The following is a 13,377-nucleotide window of genomic DNA, read 5'->3' on the forward strand; positions in this document are numbered from 1 at the left end:
ATCAAACATCCTAATACCTTATTAAGTTTAGACTTTTGGAGTTAAACTGAGGGACTCTAAATCTGTCTTCTTACAGTGAAAACACACCAGTGCCTTCTTCAGGAGGTAGAAAACAAGTTATATATGTGATTATACCATGGGTTCATATTTGTATTTGACGACCGTGATACCTATGTTTATACATCTGTTGAAAGGTTGTCACAATTTTCTTGCTGTCTCCTATCTTCTATCCTTTTAAGGTGCCCTGATGACCCATATGGGGTTAGGATGCACTACATCAGTAATGTAATTAAATACGGAAATAAAAATACAATTTTCTATATTAAAATGATGGGTAAAATCTTCTGAATATTAAAGGACACTCATGACAGCTTCTGATTACCAGGAACTATCTCTACCTACAAGATACACTTTGCCTCTTCTGGAGTGTTTCGAAGTTACTGTTATTATTGTTAGGAGGTTTTGTTAATTTAAAATAAAAGGGGCATTATAGCCACAAATGGCCTGGAAGTACAGATGGCAGATTATGCCATTGCTAGAATTTGCAGCAAATTTCTCTATTAATGAAGCAGCCACTAGGATCCTTCTGCAGTATGAAAAGTGCCTCTGCTAGCAGGCTTTAAATCACACTACAATCTAACACTCCTGTTGCTTTCTATCCTATTTCCATTTTACTGTGCCCATTTTAAGCACATGCAGCACTATACAGTGCAAAGTGACGCAAGCAGAAGTGTCATAAGGACTCTCGTTTTCCAACGAGAATGCTAAATTTGGTGCGGCAGGACCTCTGCATTGCAGGAGACTGAGTCACTTCACACCAGTTGACAGCTGCCATCCCAACCTTCCTGGCTCTCTAGCAGCACCTCACCAAAACCAAGATCATAGAGGTGATTTGTGGCAGCTTTGCATGGAACTCTGAAAAACCCCTCAGGGAAAAACGTGGTGAAACAAGCCTTACCCTTTTCTCTCCAAAAACAAATCTCTTACACATATGGAGGCAAGAAAAGAGATGCAGGACAGTTTTCAATACATTTATTGAAAAGACTGCAATCTAGGATAAAATACATGAGCTGCAATGATTAGGATAATGAGGAACAACAAAATCAAGATTGTGAAAATTAGAGATGTAAATATAAACAAACCCAACATGTTGTCATAATATGACCTACCTAAAAGACTAATCTATGGCCCCTAAGCAAGATCATGGTGAAGTAAGCCAAATCTGTCCAGACAGTGTCCATGTGAAGTATACCTCGCCCCTGTTACCTTGTTACAAAGTCAGGCCTCCAGTCTCCAGATCAGGATCTGTGAAGACACAAAGGCTGAGGTCTATGGAAAACTGGCATGCAGCATGGATGGAAATTCTAGTTGGACTCCTTCTAATGCCACTTTTCCAACAAGATGTTTTTATAGGGAAAATGTATATGTTTATGCACAGAAGCCTGACGCGGGTATGTACCTAAGTGCAGGACTGTTTATGCAGTCTTGGGGCCAGCAATGCAAAATATTATTCTGTGTGCCTCTCATTCTGTTCTTGTGATATCAAAGAAAAGAACATGATGCAAAGTATGTGGTCCATAACACTGATAATGACTCTTTTGCAGAACAGTAGCTGATAGTGAAATTAAAACAATGCTACTAAACGAAACAATAAAAAAACAAATAATATGAATACAGGGATGCAGAGAATATTAACAAGGTAAAAGGGCACAGGCTGCAAGCCTAAGCTAAGCTATCACTGTGAACCAAGAGACTAACTAATATGGACCCTGACAGAAGAGGCCACTCAGAAAAGACCTCACATGATGATGATGGCTGCTAAAGAGCTCTAGGGTTGGTGTGGAGGTCTGTCGGTTGTATGTAGCCAGACTCCCCTCCCAGAGGTGGTGTCACGGTAACACAGAATCTGAAGAATAAGGCATCATGGTGGTTGATGGTGCATCCATAGGCAATATGTTCGGGTCCTGAAGATATTGCTGAGAATGAAAAGGGTAATCTTTTGCAGCCATGAGCAATGCTTGTTTACTGAAGCTTTGTAGGGTCTCCTATCCTAAGGGCTCAACAGTTGTCAGGCTGTTTTACCCGGCCTGCTTTTTTTCTTTGTATTCTGCTCCTCATAGATGTGTGTTTCTCTATTATAAATGGAGGGCTATAGGTACCAGAATGCATAGTAAGAACAGGGCTTGCCACTCTTTTGTTCCACCTTGTGGCTACTACTGCACCCTACAGCTCACTTCTGCACTATGTGTCTCCTGTTCTATGCATCTCCCTCTTGTTCCCCCAATCATTCCCTGCAGCATGCCAACAAACTGGCATCCTCTTTAAAACTTATCACCAGGTGCCACCCTTCTTACCCCAGAGACACATGCAATGCACTGAGCATAGTGCAGCTCCCCTTTGCACCATGCAGGTACCACCTGAATCAGACAGCATTGTGCATCCCTAGGCATAATGTCACTCATGCACTCTGTAAATAAAGCCTGCTCCACCTGCTGCCTCCTGCTCTGCAAGTACCCTGCCTCTCTGAGCCTGCTCCATGAAGTGCCTGCGACCCCCCTTGCACCCTCAGGACCCTGCATCTTTCTCGGCCATCCCAAGACTCCATTCTTCCCCAGAGCACCCTGCGGTTTCATTGTGGCTCTGAGCAAGCAGCATTCCCCACAACCCACCCTGCTGCACCATCCTCTGGGGAGTGGCTGGTAGAGATGAAAGGGAGGTGATGGGATTGTGCTTGCAAGTGAGATATGCATAGCTGCTGCTCAGTTTGCGCCTGCTCTATGTGCTGAGAATTGGCTTACTCTCCCTTCTTTTTTGTCTCTTTTTACGGGTGGGAAGAGGGTAAAGGGTACATTAGTCCATTTGCACACATTCAATTTTTTCATGCCACACAGCATAACAATCAACGCTGCTGACCTGCGTTTCGTGAAAGAACTAGTGTAGAATAGCACCATATTTACAAAGATATAGAAAAGTATCTCTCCTCCTTGTGCTGGCGCACTTTAGGCTGCCTTATGCCACACACAACCTTACACCATAGTGCCAGGGTGTGTGTGATGTCTAGCATAGGCTTTATACTGGAAGGAGATCCTCCACTACAAAATTCTATGTTTAAACAGTCTCAAGCACTTCCAAGCTTGTAAGTGTGCTGCAGACTACAGAACATATATAAAGCTGGAAAGGTTTGGTGAAAAAAAAAAAACATTTCTCCAACGTTACGTCAGCCTTGGAGAGGATACAATTTTGGCACAGAGTCATGTCTACAATTCTGGTAGATATGACATTGTACCATAAACCACAGGTGGTTGCATAGGAACACCCATGTACCATTAATGGTACTGCCCCATGACACTAAGTAGTGTAAAGTAACTGATACCTTGTTTTACGCTGGAAAGTAAATCGCTTTTGACAGCCTTGCCCTGTTTTGTATCACTTTTGTTATCTAAACCAGCTCACAGTGTTAGTACATTTGGGCCAAAGATCCTATTGGGTGCCTCTTTCTTGGGGTCTGGGAGATTGCCATGTTACTTCCTTTGCCTTAGCGGCACTTTCAGGGACACTTGCTTCACCTATGATGTGCTGTTGTGTTGAGGTGGGGTGAGTAGTAACCCTAGTGGGTGTGAGTTTTTCAAACCCCTTGAGGGGCAACAAGCAGATTGGGATGACTGCAGGGGAAGGAGGGAGGGGTGCGCGCGTGTGTGTGTGTGTCTCGGCGCCCATGCTGTCCCATTTCTGTGTGTGAGGGAAGCTTGCACTGCTGACGCCCATGAGGTGAGTGTGCGTCAGCGCGCTTGCGTATGCGCATGGGAAGTTTGCATTGCTGATGCCCAGGTGACAGCTGTTCTTTGTGTCTTACTGAAGCTTGGGAAAACCCATTTTACCATAATGACTGGCAATCCTAATGCTGTTGATGAATGTGCCCTTTATATTTTCTATATTCCGTCTCCCTTGAAGCAATACTAAGTAAAAATGAATTTAAGGACACCTGTTAGCTCCATTTCTTTTCTTTTCAGGTACACTTCTGGTTTCCCGTCCTGAAAACGAAAGAACTAACGGACAGTAAAAAAGAGGCAATTCCGGGCAGTGATGCTGTTTGAAGCCATTGACACTTTATACATCTGAAGATGTATGACATTAGTTTTCGAAAGTTGGAATTTGGTTGCAACATGTGGTAAATTGGTTTATTCTGTTCCCCATGCCACCAGCTTACATTTGGAAGCATTTGAGGCTAAGTATTATGGCAATCCAAACACTACTTTGTTTCAGCAGTTCAGTACAATTACAGTGTTTTAGAGCGCCCTGAAACTGGGAATGTTAGAACTATGTAAACCACCCAAACAAACAAGTTATTTGCAATCATTTTGAAAGCACTTGATGTTAGTGAAGGAAACTGGGGTTTTGTTGTAGAGAGGCTGAGTTTCTTAATTTATTCGAGCTGATTGCTGGTCTTAACACTGTAAATTTCAAAAGTTTTTCCCTAATCCTTAGTATCTGGAAACAGATCCCCTTCACCATCTCATTTAAGCAATTCACAGACTGCTGCAGGGGAGGCTCCTTCCCAATGGGGAAGTAGCATCTCCCCCCTGGCTAAGCCAAGAGCTGAAAGATAAAACAATGTTTAACTATCGTTTTATCTTTTAGCTACTGGCTCGGCCAGCAGCATGTTCAAGGAAGAGTGGACTGGGCCACAGGAGGGGGGGAGGATAGAGTGCACTTAAGTGCGCCTGTGAGTTTGGCCGTCCCTCCTAGGATTCCTCAATTTTTTACTTGGTGAAACTGCAAAGACCCCAGGGTTGTGTCTGAGCAGCACCCAAGCCGCTCAGACCAACCCTAATGTTTCTTTCATGGGTTTAGGTTTAGCATTAAAGCAGCACTAGGAATGCTGGGAAGCCTGTGCTGGTGTCCCAGTGAATGCTGGGACATCACAACGAGGGAAGGCAGAGGAGCAACGCTGCAGGAGGCGACGGCAAAAGATAAAAATAAATTCTACCCCCCTCATTACCTTCCCCCGCCTGCTCCTCCCCTTGATATTTGCGGCAGCCGCCGCTGGACTGCTGGTGAGAGAAGAGATAGTACTTAAAGTGGCTGCTTATTCCGTAAGTGCATTTACCTGTCAGGACTTACTTATTCTATTGACAACATTAGGCAGCACAAGTCACAACTGATCACAGATTAGGCATGTGAGGTCACCACTTCCAATCAAAATGAAAATGTATTTCAAGGTGCTGGGTGCCATTTGTTAGTATAAGTCCTTTACTTTTTTTACTTTTCCAAAAGACAACCATCCATGCTTTAGAGTATTACTGACCAAAGCACAGTTTTCGAGACCATTACTCATTAATTTACTCAGCATAAAGTGAAAGCTTTGAGTTCATTATTATGATCATTAGACAGATCAGGCATGGCAATGTGCACACAGGGGTATTAAATCCCTTCAAATTCTGTGGATAAGACTTGGCAAGGTGTGAATATTCATGAGAAGGGACAGCACATATAGGGAAGACAAACTATATGCAAATCGCAAACCAAGAAACCAATAGTGTGGTTCTAAAGATTTCAATAAAAAATAAAATCCATTAATTAATTACCACATATGAGTGAAAACTAGGCCTAATCAGAAGCTGCATTTAAACGTGTACTTTCCTTTCTAAACTTGCATAACCCGCATTTTCCTTGACTTGCATTACTTGATAACATAGACAAATTCCCCTATAGTTTAATTAAAAAGAAATATTTTTATTGTAATCTTTGTATGGCCTATGTATAATGCTAATTTCCTCCTATAACAACAAAACAGCAGCAGCTGACCTTAGAGGCGTCGGGGTGTCGACCCACTGCCTAACTCTGCCACTATTTGCTTGGCATGTTACAGCATTTACACGAAAACAAACGATTTCACAGATCATTTGCATGTAAAAGCTGTAATGTCACCTTGCCAGCAGAAGAGGGCTCTACTAGATACATTGTGCATGTGTCAGGTGGAGGCTGTTACAGCCTGACATCACGCAGACACAATACATATCTGACATGCTGCACTAGAGTCAAGCAGTGCAGCATGCCAGATAATGGAGAATCAGGGCTTGTCAATCATGCGCCCTTTCGCCCGATCAGAAGTTTGAATAGAGAAAAAATGGTTTATCTTGTACCTTCAAACCTATTTCAGCATATGATTAGGTTGGAGCTCATGGACCTGGCTCTGGTGTTCTATTTGGCGGGGTAAGCAGACAGACTGTTAAGTACATATCAAAGACCACGTCAGGTAAGTTTGTTTATCAGCCTGTGTGCCAAGGAGTGTATGTGTAGGTCTGTCACAGCTACTGTTGTGTGTGTGTATGTATCTTTGTATGCTAGACTGCGTGTTACAGTGTACCTGTGTGTGTGTGTAACTAGAAAGGTTGTCTGTAAGGTAAGGGTGCTGGAGTGGGCAACATTACAGATTCAGATGACTGGCTCTGCCTCAGCTAGAGGTCTTCTCGGATCCCCAAGCCAAAAATGAGGTGGGCTATCCAGTGGCAGCACACCAGGGCATTAGCCAGCTGCCTCGCTCTCCACTATTTTCTTGGCATCTTACAGCTGTAATATACTTGGCAACTATGGGGAGCAAATCAGATGTTGCTGCCTTTAACTGATGCTGCTCAGTGCTGTATTTCATTTTGTGCTTGTTTTTTATTGCAAGCACAACTCTGCCACATTTATGATCTGACATTTGTTTTTTATTTTTTTGGCTTAAATGTGGCTGACTTAGACTTACAATAAAGAATACACAGAAAATCAAATATAGCACTGAGTAACATCAGCAAGAGGCAGTGGCCTCTGATCTGCTCCCCATAGTTGATAACACTGTAAATATACAGTGCTCTAGGGCTTCGAGGCACTTGCAGCTGTATGCCCCACAACTTCTGAAGTCCATCAGCTTCCACTGCAAATAAAGCTATATTATTTTATTCTTTCTATCTTGCTGACCTGCATTGAAATTTAAAAACTTGCGAAACCAATCTGAAACTTGCTTTTTTATGAATTGGATTATGCTGGGAGTTTGCGTGAGAATGGAAATGACAGAAAACAAATAAGCATAAAACGTATACAAGTGTCTTGTTTTTCAGAGAGTGAAGCACATGAGAAAAATATGCCAATGTATCCAGATTATTTTTGAATGAAACATAATGTGTCGCATGTATAGACTGGTTTCTGTTAAGAACTGTTATCTTGACAGGAAATGTTCCATTTTAAAGAACCCGTGGCTCCTAGTTGGCTGTCTAATGTCTTGGATGAAACAGATTTGCTAAAATGTACTATTCAGGTTTCATGTACAAAAAGTGTCCCAGGGAAAGAACAGGAGAGAGAGGTTGTATTTGAATGAAGAGAGACTGCTTCTAGGACAGGACTTGAGATATTGGCTTAGCCACTTCCTCTCAGGCCCAGACTCTATGGGCCATATTTATACTTTTTGACGCAAAACTGCGCTAACGCAGTTTTGCGGCAAAAAAATTTGCGCTGGCTAACGCCATTCTGAAGCGCCATGCGGGCGCCGTATTTATTCAATGACGTTAGCCGGCGTTAGCCGCCGGCGCTGTCTGGTGTGCGTTGAAAAAAACCACGTACACCAGGCAGCGCCGGCGTAGGGGGAAAATGGCGTATGGGCGTCCACAAATGGTGCAAGTCAGGCTGAGGCAAAAAAATCGCCACAACCGATTTGCGCCATTTTTTTACGACGCCCATCCCCCATTGAAATGACTCCTGTCTTAGCAAAGACAGGAGTCGTGCCCCCTTGCCCAATGGCCATGCCCAGGGGACTTCTGTCCCCTGGGCATGGTCATTGGGCATAGTGGCATGTAGGGGGGCACAAATCAGGCCACCCTATGCCACAAAAAAAAAATAATAATAATACTTACCTGGACTTACCTTAATGTCCCTGGGGTGGGTCCCTCCATCCTTGGGTGTCCTCCTGGGGTGGGCAAGGGTGGCAGGGGGTGTCCCTGGGGGCAGGGGAGGGCACCTCTGGGCTCATTCTGAGCCCACAGGTCCCTTAACGCCTGCCCTGACCCAGGCGCTAAAATCCGGCGCTAATGCGGGTTTTTTAGACCCGCCCACTCCCGGGCGTCATTTTTGCCCGGGAGTATAAATACGACGCGTATGCATCGGAGTCATTTTTTAAGACGGGAACGCCTACCTTGCATATCATTAACGCAAGGAAGGTGTTCACGCAAAAAAATGACGCTAACTCCATGAACTTTGGCGCTAGACGCGTCTAACGCCAAAGTATAAATATGGAGTTAGTTTTGCGTCGAATTTGCGTCAAAAAAAATGACGCAAATTCGGCGCAAACGGAGTATAAATATGCCCCTATATCTCTCAGAATTCGTGACACAGACAGATGTGTTCCTGCCTATACTATTTCCTATCGGAAGTCTGTTACAGAATTCTTCAAGAGTACTAATAGCTTTGCATAGTAGATGGCTAACAAAATATGTTGTTTTTGTTATTGTTTGACTAAAATGTTTTACTTTTACTGACTTAGAACATTAAAATAGGGACAGATTGCGGGACACTTTTTATGCATTGTTATGTAAACTTGAATTGACTAATAAAAAGAAATTTAAAACTTATGATAAAATAAAACGTTTAAACTATAACTAAAACTCTTGTTATTGACTCCAGAAAAGTTATGAAATGTATTGTTCACGAGAATTGCAGCTTTTACCTTATTCCTATTCCCAAGACCCCTCCTGGGGGCCCTAAGAGGTGCAGAGCATTTTATAATTTTAGGATGCTCTGCTCTCCAAAACAAATGAATTAGTAGAAGAGGTAAGGTTTAGTGTAGTTAGGAAATAAGCTGCAATAATTTAAAAAGTGCCCAAATTTAGATCAAGGCCTGAGTGCTCAGAACCCAACTGCGAAGCATGATGATGTGGGGTGTCTGAAGCAGTTGCAGATTGGGGTTGATGTGCTGGTGCAATTGATGGGTATGATTATCAAAAGGGTTGATGCGTCAGAATTGTGCATACTGTGATTTCTGATTTGTATTGAAAATGTTGATGTTTTGATTCGCAACTGTTATGATTTATGTTTTATGTGCTTTGTCAAAGAGATTTATTTTCATTTTTTTACATTTGACCTGTTTCGTAAAGCGCATAGCTACCCAACAACAGGCTTCCCAGCGCTGTTGGTCCTAGTTAGAGTGACGGTAATTAAAAATGATTAGGGGAAAAGATAAGTTTCTAGTTTCTGTCTAAAGTTCATAAAATTGTCATCCATTCTCAGACTAATAGACAAGGAATTCCAGCGTTTAGGTGCAAGATATGTTAAAGAGCTGCTTCCACTTCTAGCTCTCTTGACTCTGGGGACAAGAAGAAGACTGTGGGACCTAAGAGCTCTGTTGGTCTGATGGGAGGTTACCAGCTGATGGAGAACATATGGGTCCAGTTTGTGTTTTGCCTGATGTGTGATACATAGTACCTTGAATTGTACTCTACAACTTATGGGCAGCCAGTGGAGAGTTTTAAGCTCTGCATGCGTGTGCTGACTGCTTTTTAGAGATACCTAACAGTATTCGAGTAGCATCATTCTGAATGATTTGAATTTTTTTAATGACTGATATTGGATTGCCCAAGTAAAGTGAGTTACCATAGTCAAGGCGAGAAAGAATTCATCCTTGAATCACAGTTCTTTGTGAATCCATCGGGAGCCATTTCAGAGTCCTCCTTAAGGCTCTTGGGAGGCTAAAGAAGCTGCCAGCAACCTTTTTTGGGGGAAGCCAGGGGGAGATGTTTGTCCAGAGTAATCCCTAGCGTCTTAACTTCCAGCTTGGGGAAAGGATGTTTCACTAGGGTGGGAGGCCAACAAATCTGGTCTAGAGTGTTGGTTTGTTACCAACTACCATGAGCTCTGTTTTCTCTCCATTTAGTTTTAGACAGCTAGCTACTTTCCATTTGGTCACCTTTTCTAGGCAACCATTGAGTCTCTTAGAGGTGGAACCTATATCAGTAGATAATGAGGCAATTATCTGAGTATCGTCTGTGTAAGATACCATATTAAAGCTAAGTGAGCAGATGATATCTGGTAAAGGGTGGACATACACATTAAAAAGTGTGGGGCTCAAAGAAAAGCCCTATGCTATTCCATATTTCAACAGATGGCTAGTCGAAAGGAAAGGCCCCTCACTAACTTGATGCTTCGCTTCACCAGAAATGAGGCAAACCATTTAAGGCATTCCCCAAAATGCCTACTTCTTCCAACTGGTCGAGTAGGATAGGATTGGAGACCAGATCAAATGCAGCACTTAGGTAAAGGAATATCATTGCTGCTGAACCACCCTGATCCAAGACAATTTTAAGATCTTCAGTGGCCCTTAAAGGTGCCTTTTCTGTACTGCACCCACAGTGGAATCGTCATTGAGTAGGGTGAAGGATGTTATTGGCTTCCAAGTATACTGCAAGGTGCTTGTTTATCGTCTTCTCTAAGATTCTGCCAAGCCCAGGAAGTAAGGATATGGGTCTGTAGTGTTCTACCACCTTGGGCTCCAAAATGGGTTTCTGAAATAAGGGGTGAATAATGGTGTGTTTCCTTTCCTCTGGAACACTGAAGTTATTTAGCGACAGATTTTATATATATATATATATATATATATATATATATATATATATATATATATATATATATATATTAATATATATATATATATATGTCAAATCGGAGAACATCACATCTCCTCCTTTCTATAGGATATTTAATGGAGCAGGGTCAAGTGGCAAGCATGATTTAATTGAGCTTCCCACAGCTATGACTTCCTCTTTCACCAATTAAGGAAACATAGAAAGCTCAGCTTTATTGTTATTAATTGTGAGTCTTCCATCTATTTTGCCATTGTGGCCTGCCAAACCCAATAGAGCAAGCAATTCACAGTGCTCTACAGATGGAGGAGGTCCAGCATCTGGCATATCAGTCTTTAGAAAGGAATTTACAATATTGTAAATTTCTTTTGAAGAGTTTGGGGATTGCTTAGTCTTCTCTGCAAAGTCATTCATCTGGGCTCTACGAATAGCATGCTGATATTTTTTCAGGGATGCTTTTAAGACTAGTTTGGATGTGTCATCATAATTGACTCTCTACTTTCCTTCGCATTTTTTGTATTCTTTTTTTTAGTAGTCTTAGTTCCTGTGAGAACTATTGAATTTTATCCCCCGGGTTGCATTTTCTTACTGCTTATTAATGGGATTAATTCATCAAGGTCCTTATTGATCCAATTTCTGAGTCCTAAGTAGGATGTAGAAACCTCTTTGTTTTCTATCAATCTTGGGAATGATTTACATAAGGCCAGCTCCCAACTGGCCATATCTTATTTGGATCATTGCTGAGTCTTGGAGTAAATGACTTTGGGTGCAGGCTCCCGTAGTTTTGGAATGGAAGATGGAAGAATGTAATGGTCCGTCCATACAACTGGCAGAGGGTGTTCTACTGCCATGTTGGATATGTTTGTAAAAATTGGGTCCAGGATGTGACCCCTTTTATGCGTTGGAGAGCTAGCCAGCTGAGATGAGTGGATCACTGACAGGTCCTGCATTAAATTAGCAGCCACAGTGGATCCCCAACATGAATATGTAAGTCACCCAGTAGCGTCAAGTTACCTGTCAGGTGACTGTGGGCTGCCAATACATCTGGCATGTTTTTCACAAACTCTTTAGCTAATTTTGGAGGACGGTACACCAGTGTACCTGAAAATGTATAGGTAGGGGAGAGTTTGAGAGAGTATGACAGGCTTTCACTGCCTGGTATTGAGACTGGAATAAACTTACAGTCTAAATAATTTTTTACAATAATAGCAACTCCATCTCTCATGTTATCAGCCTGGTCACACCTGGCAATTGTATAGCCTGGCGGCAAGGCTACTGCTATATCTGACCAGCTATCCTCATTGAGCCATCTTTATGTAAGAAAGAGCGATTCTGACTGTGTTTCTTCTAAAAAGGTGAACATTTCTACTTTGTACTTTTACAGAGGGATCTGCAGTTGACTTCTCATAACCTGATTCCCTCCATTAGATGAAATACATTGTTCCAGTGCTGGCTTTGTCTTGACTGTGTTTAATATGCATTTACAAAGAAGACACTCACCCGGTAAACCAACTGGGTCCAGGGAGTGACAACACATTTCCTCAGGCAGCGTATTGAGGCTCATAATTTCTGCTTATGATATCTTACTCTGTGTATCTTGAAATAGCCAGGGGTCCTAGCCCCAAGCCACTAGCTCCGGCCAGACATGGACAGGTGCACATGGGCATGCCATTGAGACACTAGCAGTGCATCTGCCGACTGTCTGCCATTATATGATATGGCCTTAAAAAAGACTAGAACGGCAACAGAGAGGTGACTAGCAGCAATTGTATAAAGACTACTGGTACTGAATGTGGCTGAGTAGTCAATATCAACAAAATGCCCCCAAGTGTTTCTTTCCGCCAAAAGTATCAGCACGTTGTAGATGCAAAGTGCAAAAACAGGTTTAAAACAATTTTCAAAATTTGAGTAAAAAACAATCTCATACAGTTTGGTAGATTAAAAAAAAAAGACTATAAGTCAACACTGGCACGGGTAAAATGATTGTTCACTCACTGCATTAGTTCACAAGAGATACAGAGGTTATCAGACTAAGAAGTAGTCTAAGATCATGGAATAGAGATAAATATATATGAGAAAATTAAGGTTTTCTTGTCTGCCTGGGGAAGTGTAAGTCATGAGATGTCGTCAACTTAGGACACAGATGGAGACAGAGGTAGTCATTATGAACATGGCGGAAAACACCACCGACCGTCGTGGCGATGGTGAACAGAAGACCGCCAGTGGCGGTAAACAGCATACCATATAATGATGCCAAAAACAGAAACCTCCAAAAATCCTGCAACCTCCAGCCACCGCCAGGGCCCATGATGGCGGAAAGACTGTACACCCCACCCCACCACCGCCGAGCAGACAGATCCTCCGCCCACCGAATACTGATGCACAAATCACTGTGGCAGATAGTGGATGTCGAACGACCATTGGCGGTACGGACCGCCACTGCCCGCAATGGAACCCAACAACAAGAAATGCACACATTGGCAAGTTTAAAACCCACACACCTGACATACATCCACAACAGTATAAAACACCCACACACACCCCAACAATCCTTTGCGATACCAATTGCACAAATCAGGCTGACAACACTACACGCATACATTATACACAACATAACAAAAGTCACACACATATATACAAAAAAGCACCCTCATCAATACACCCAGAACACCACACCCATAACACACACCATGGCACCCCCGAAGCACCCACGCTTCACAGATAGGGAGCTAAGGACTATGGTGGACGAAATACTCAAGGTCGAGCCCCA

The 13,377-nt window shown here is 42.7% G+C and overlaps 1 protein-coding gene across 1 annotated transcript in view; it reads left to right on the forward strand.

The window, feature by feature from the left end:
• DCSTAMP (dendrocyte expressed seven transmembrane protein) overlaps positions 1-4,094 on the forward strand; it is an 89,829-nt gene extending 85,735 nt beyond the window's left edge. Inside the window, exon 4 of the mRNA XM_069219234.1 lies at positions 4,011-4,094. Within this exon, the coding sequence (XP_069075335.1) occupies positions 4,011-4,094 (84 nt within the window). The remainder of the gene's footprint in view (positions 1-4,010) is intronic.
• The last annotated feature ends 9,283 nt before the right edge of the window (positions 4,095-13,377 follow it).

This window comes from Pleurodeles waltl, chromosome 2_2 (genome assembly GCF_031143425.1).
Source record: "Pleurodeles waltl isolate 20211129_DDA chromosome 2_2, aPleWal1.hap1.20221129, whole genome shotgun sequence".
Taxonomy (NCBI): Eukaryota; Metazoa; Chordata; class Amphibia; order Caudata; family Salamandridae; genus Pleurodeles; species Pleurodeles waltl.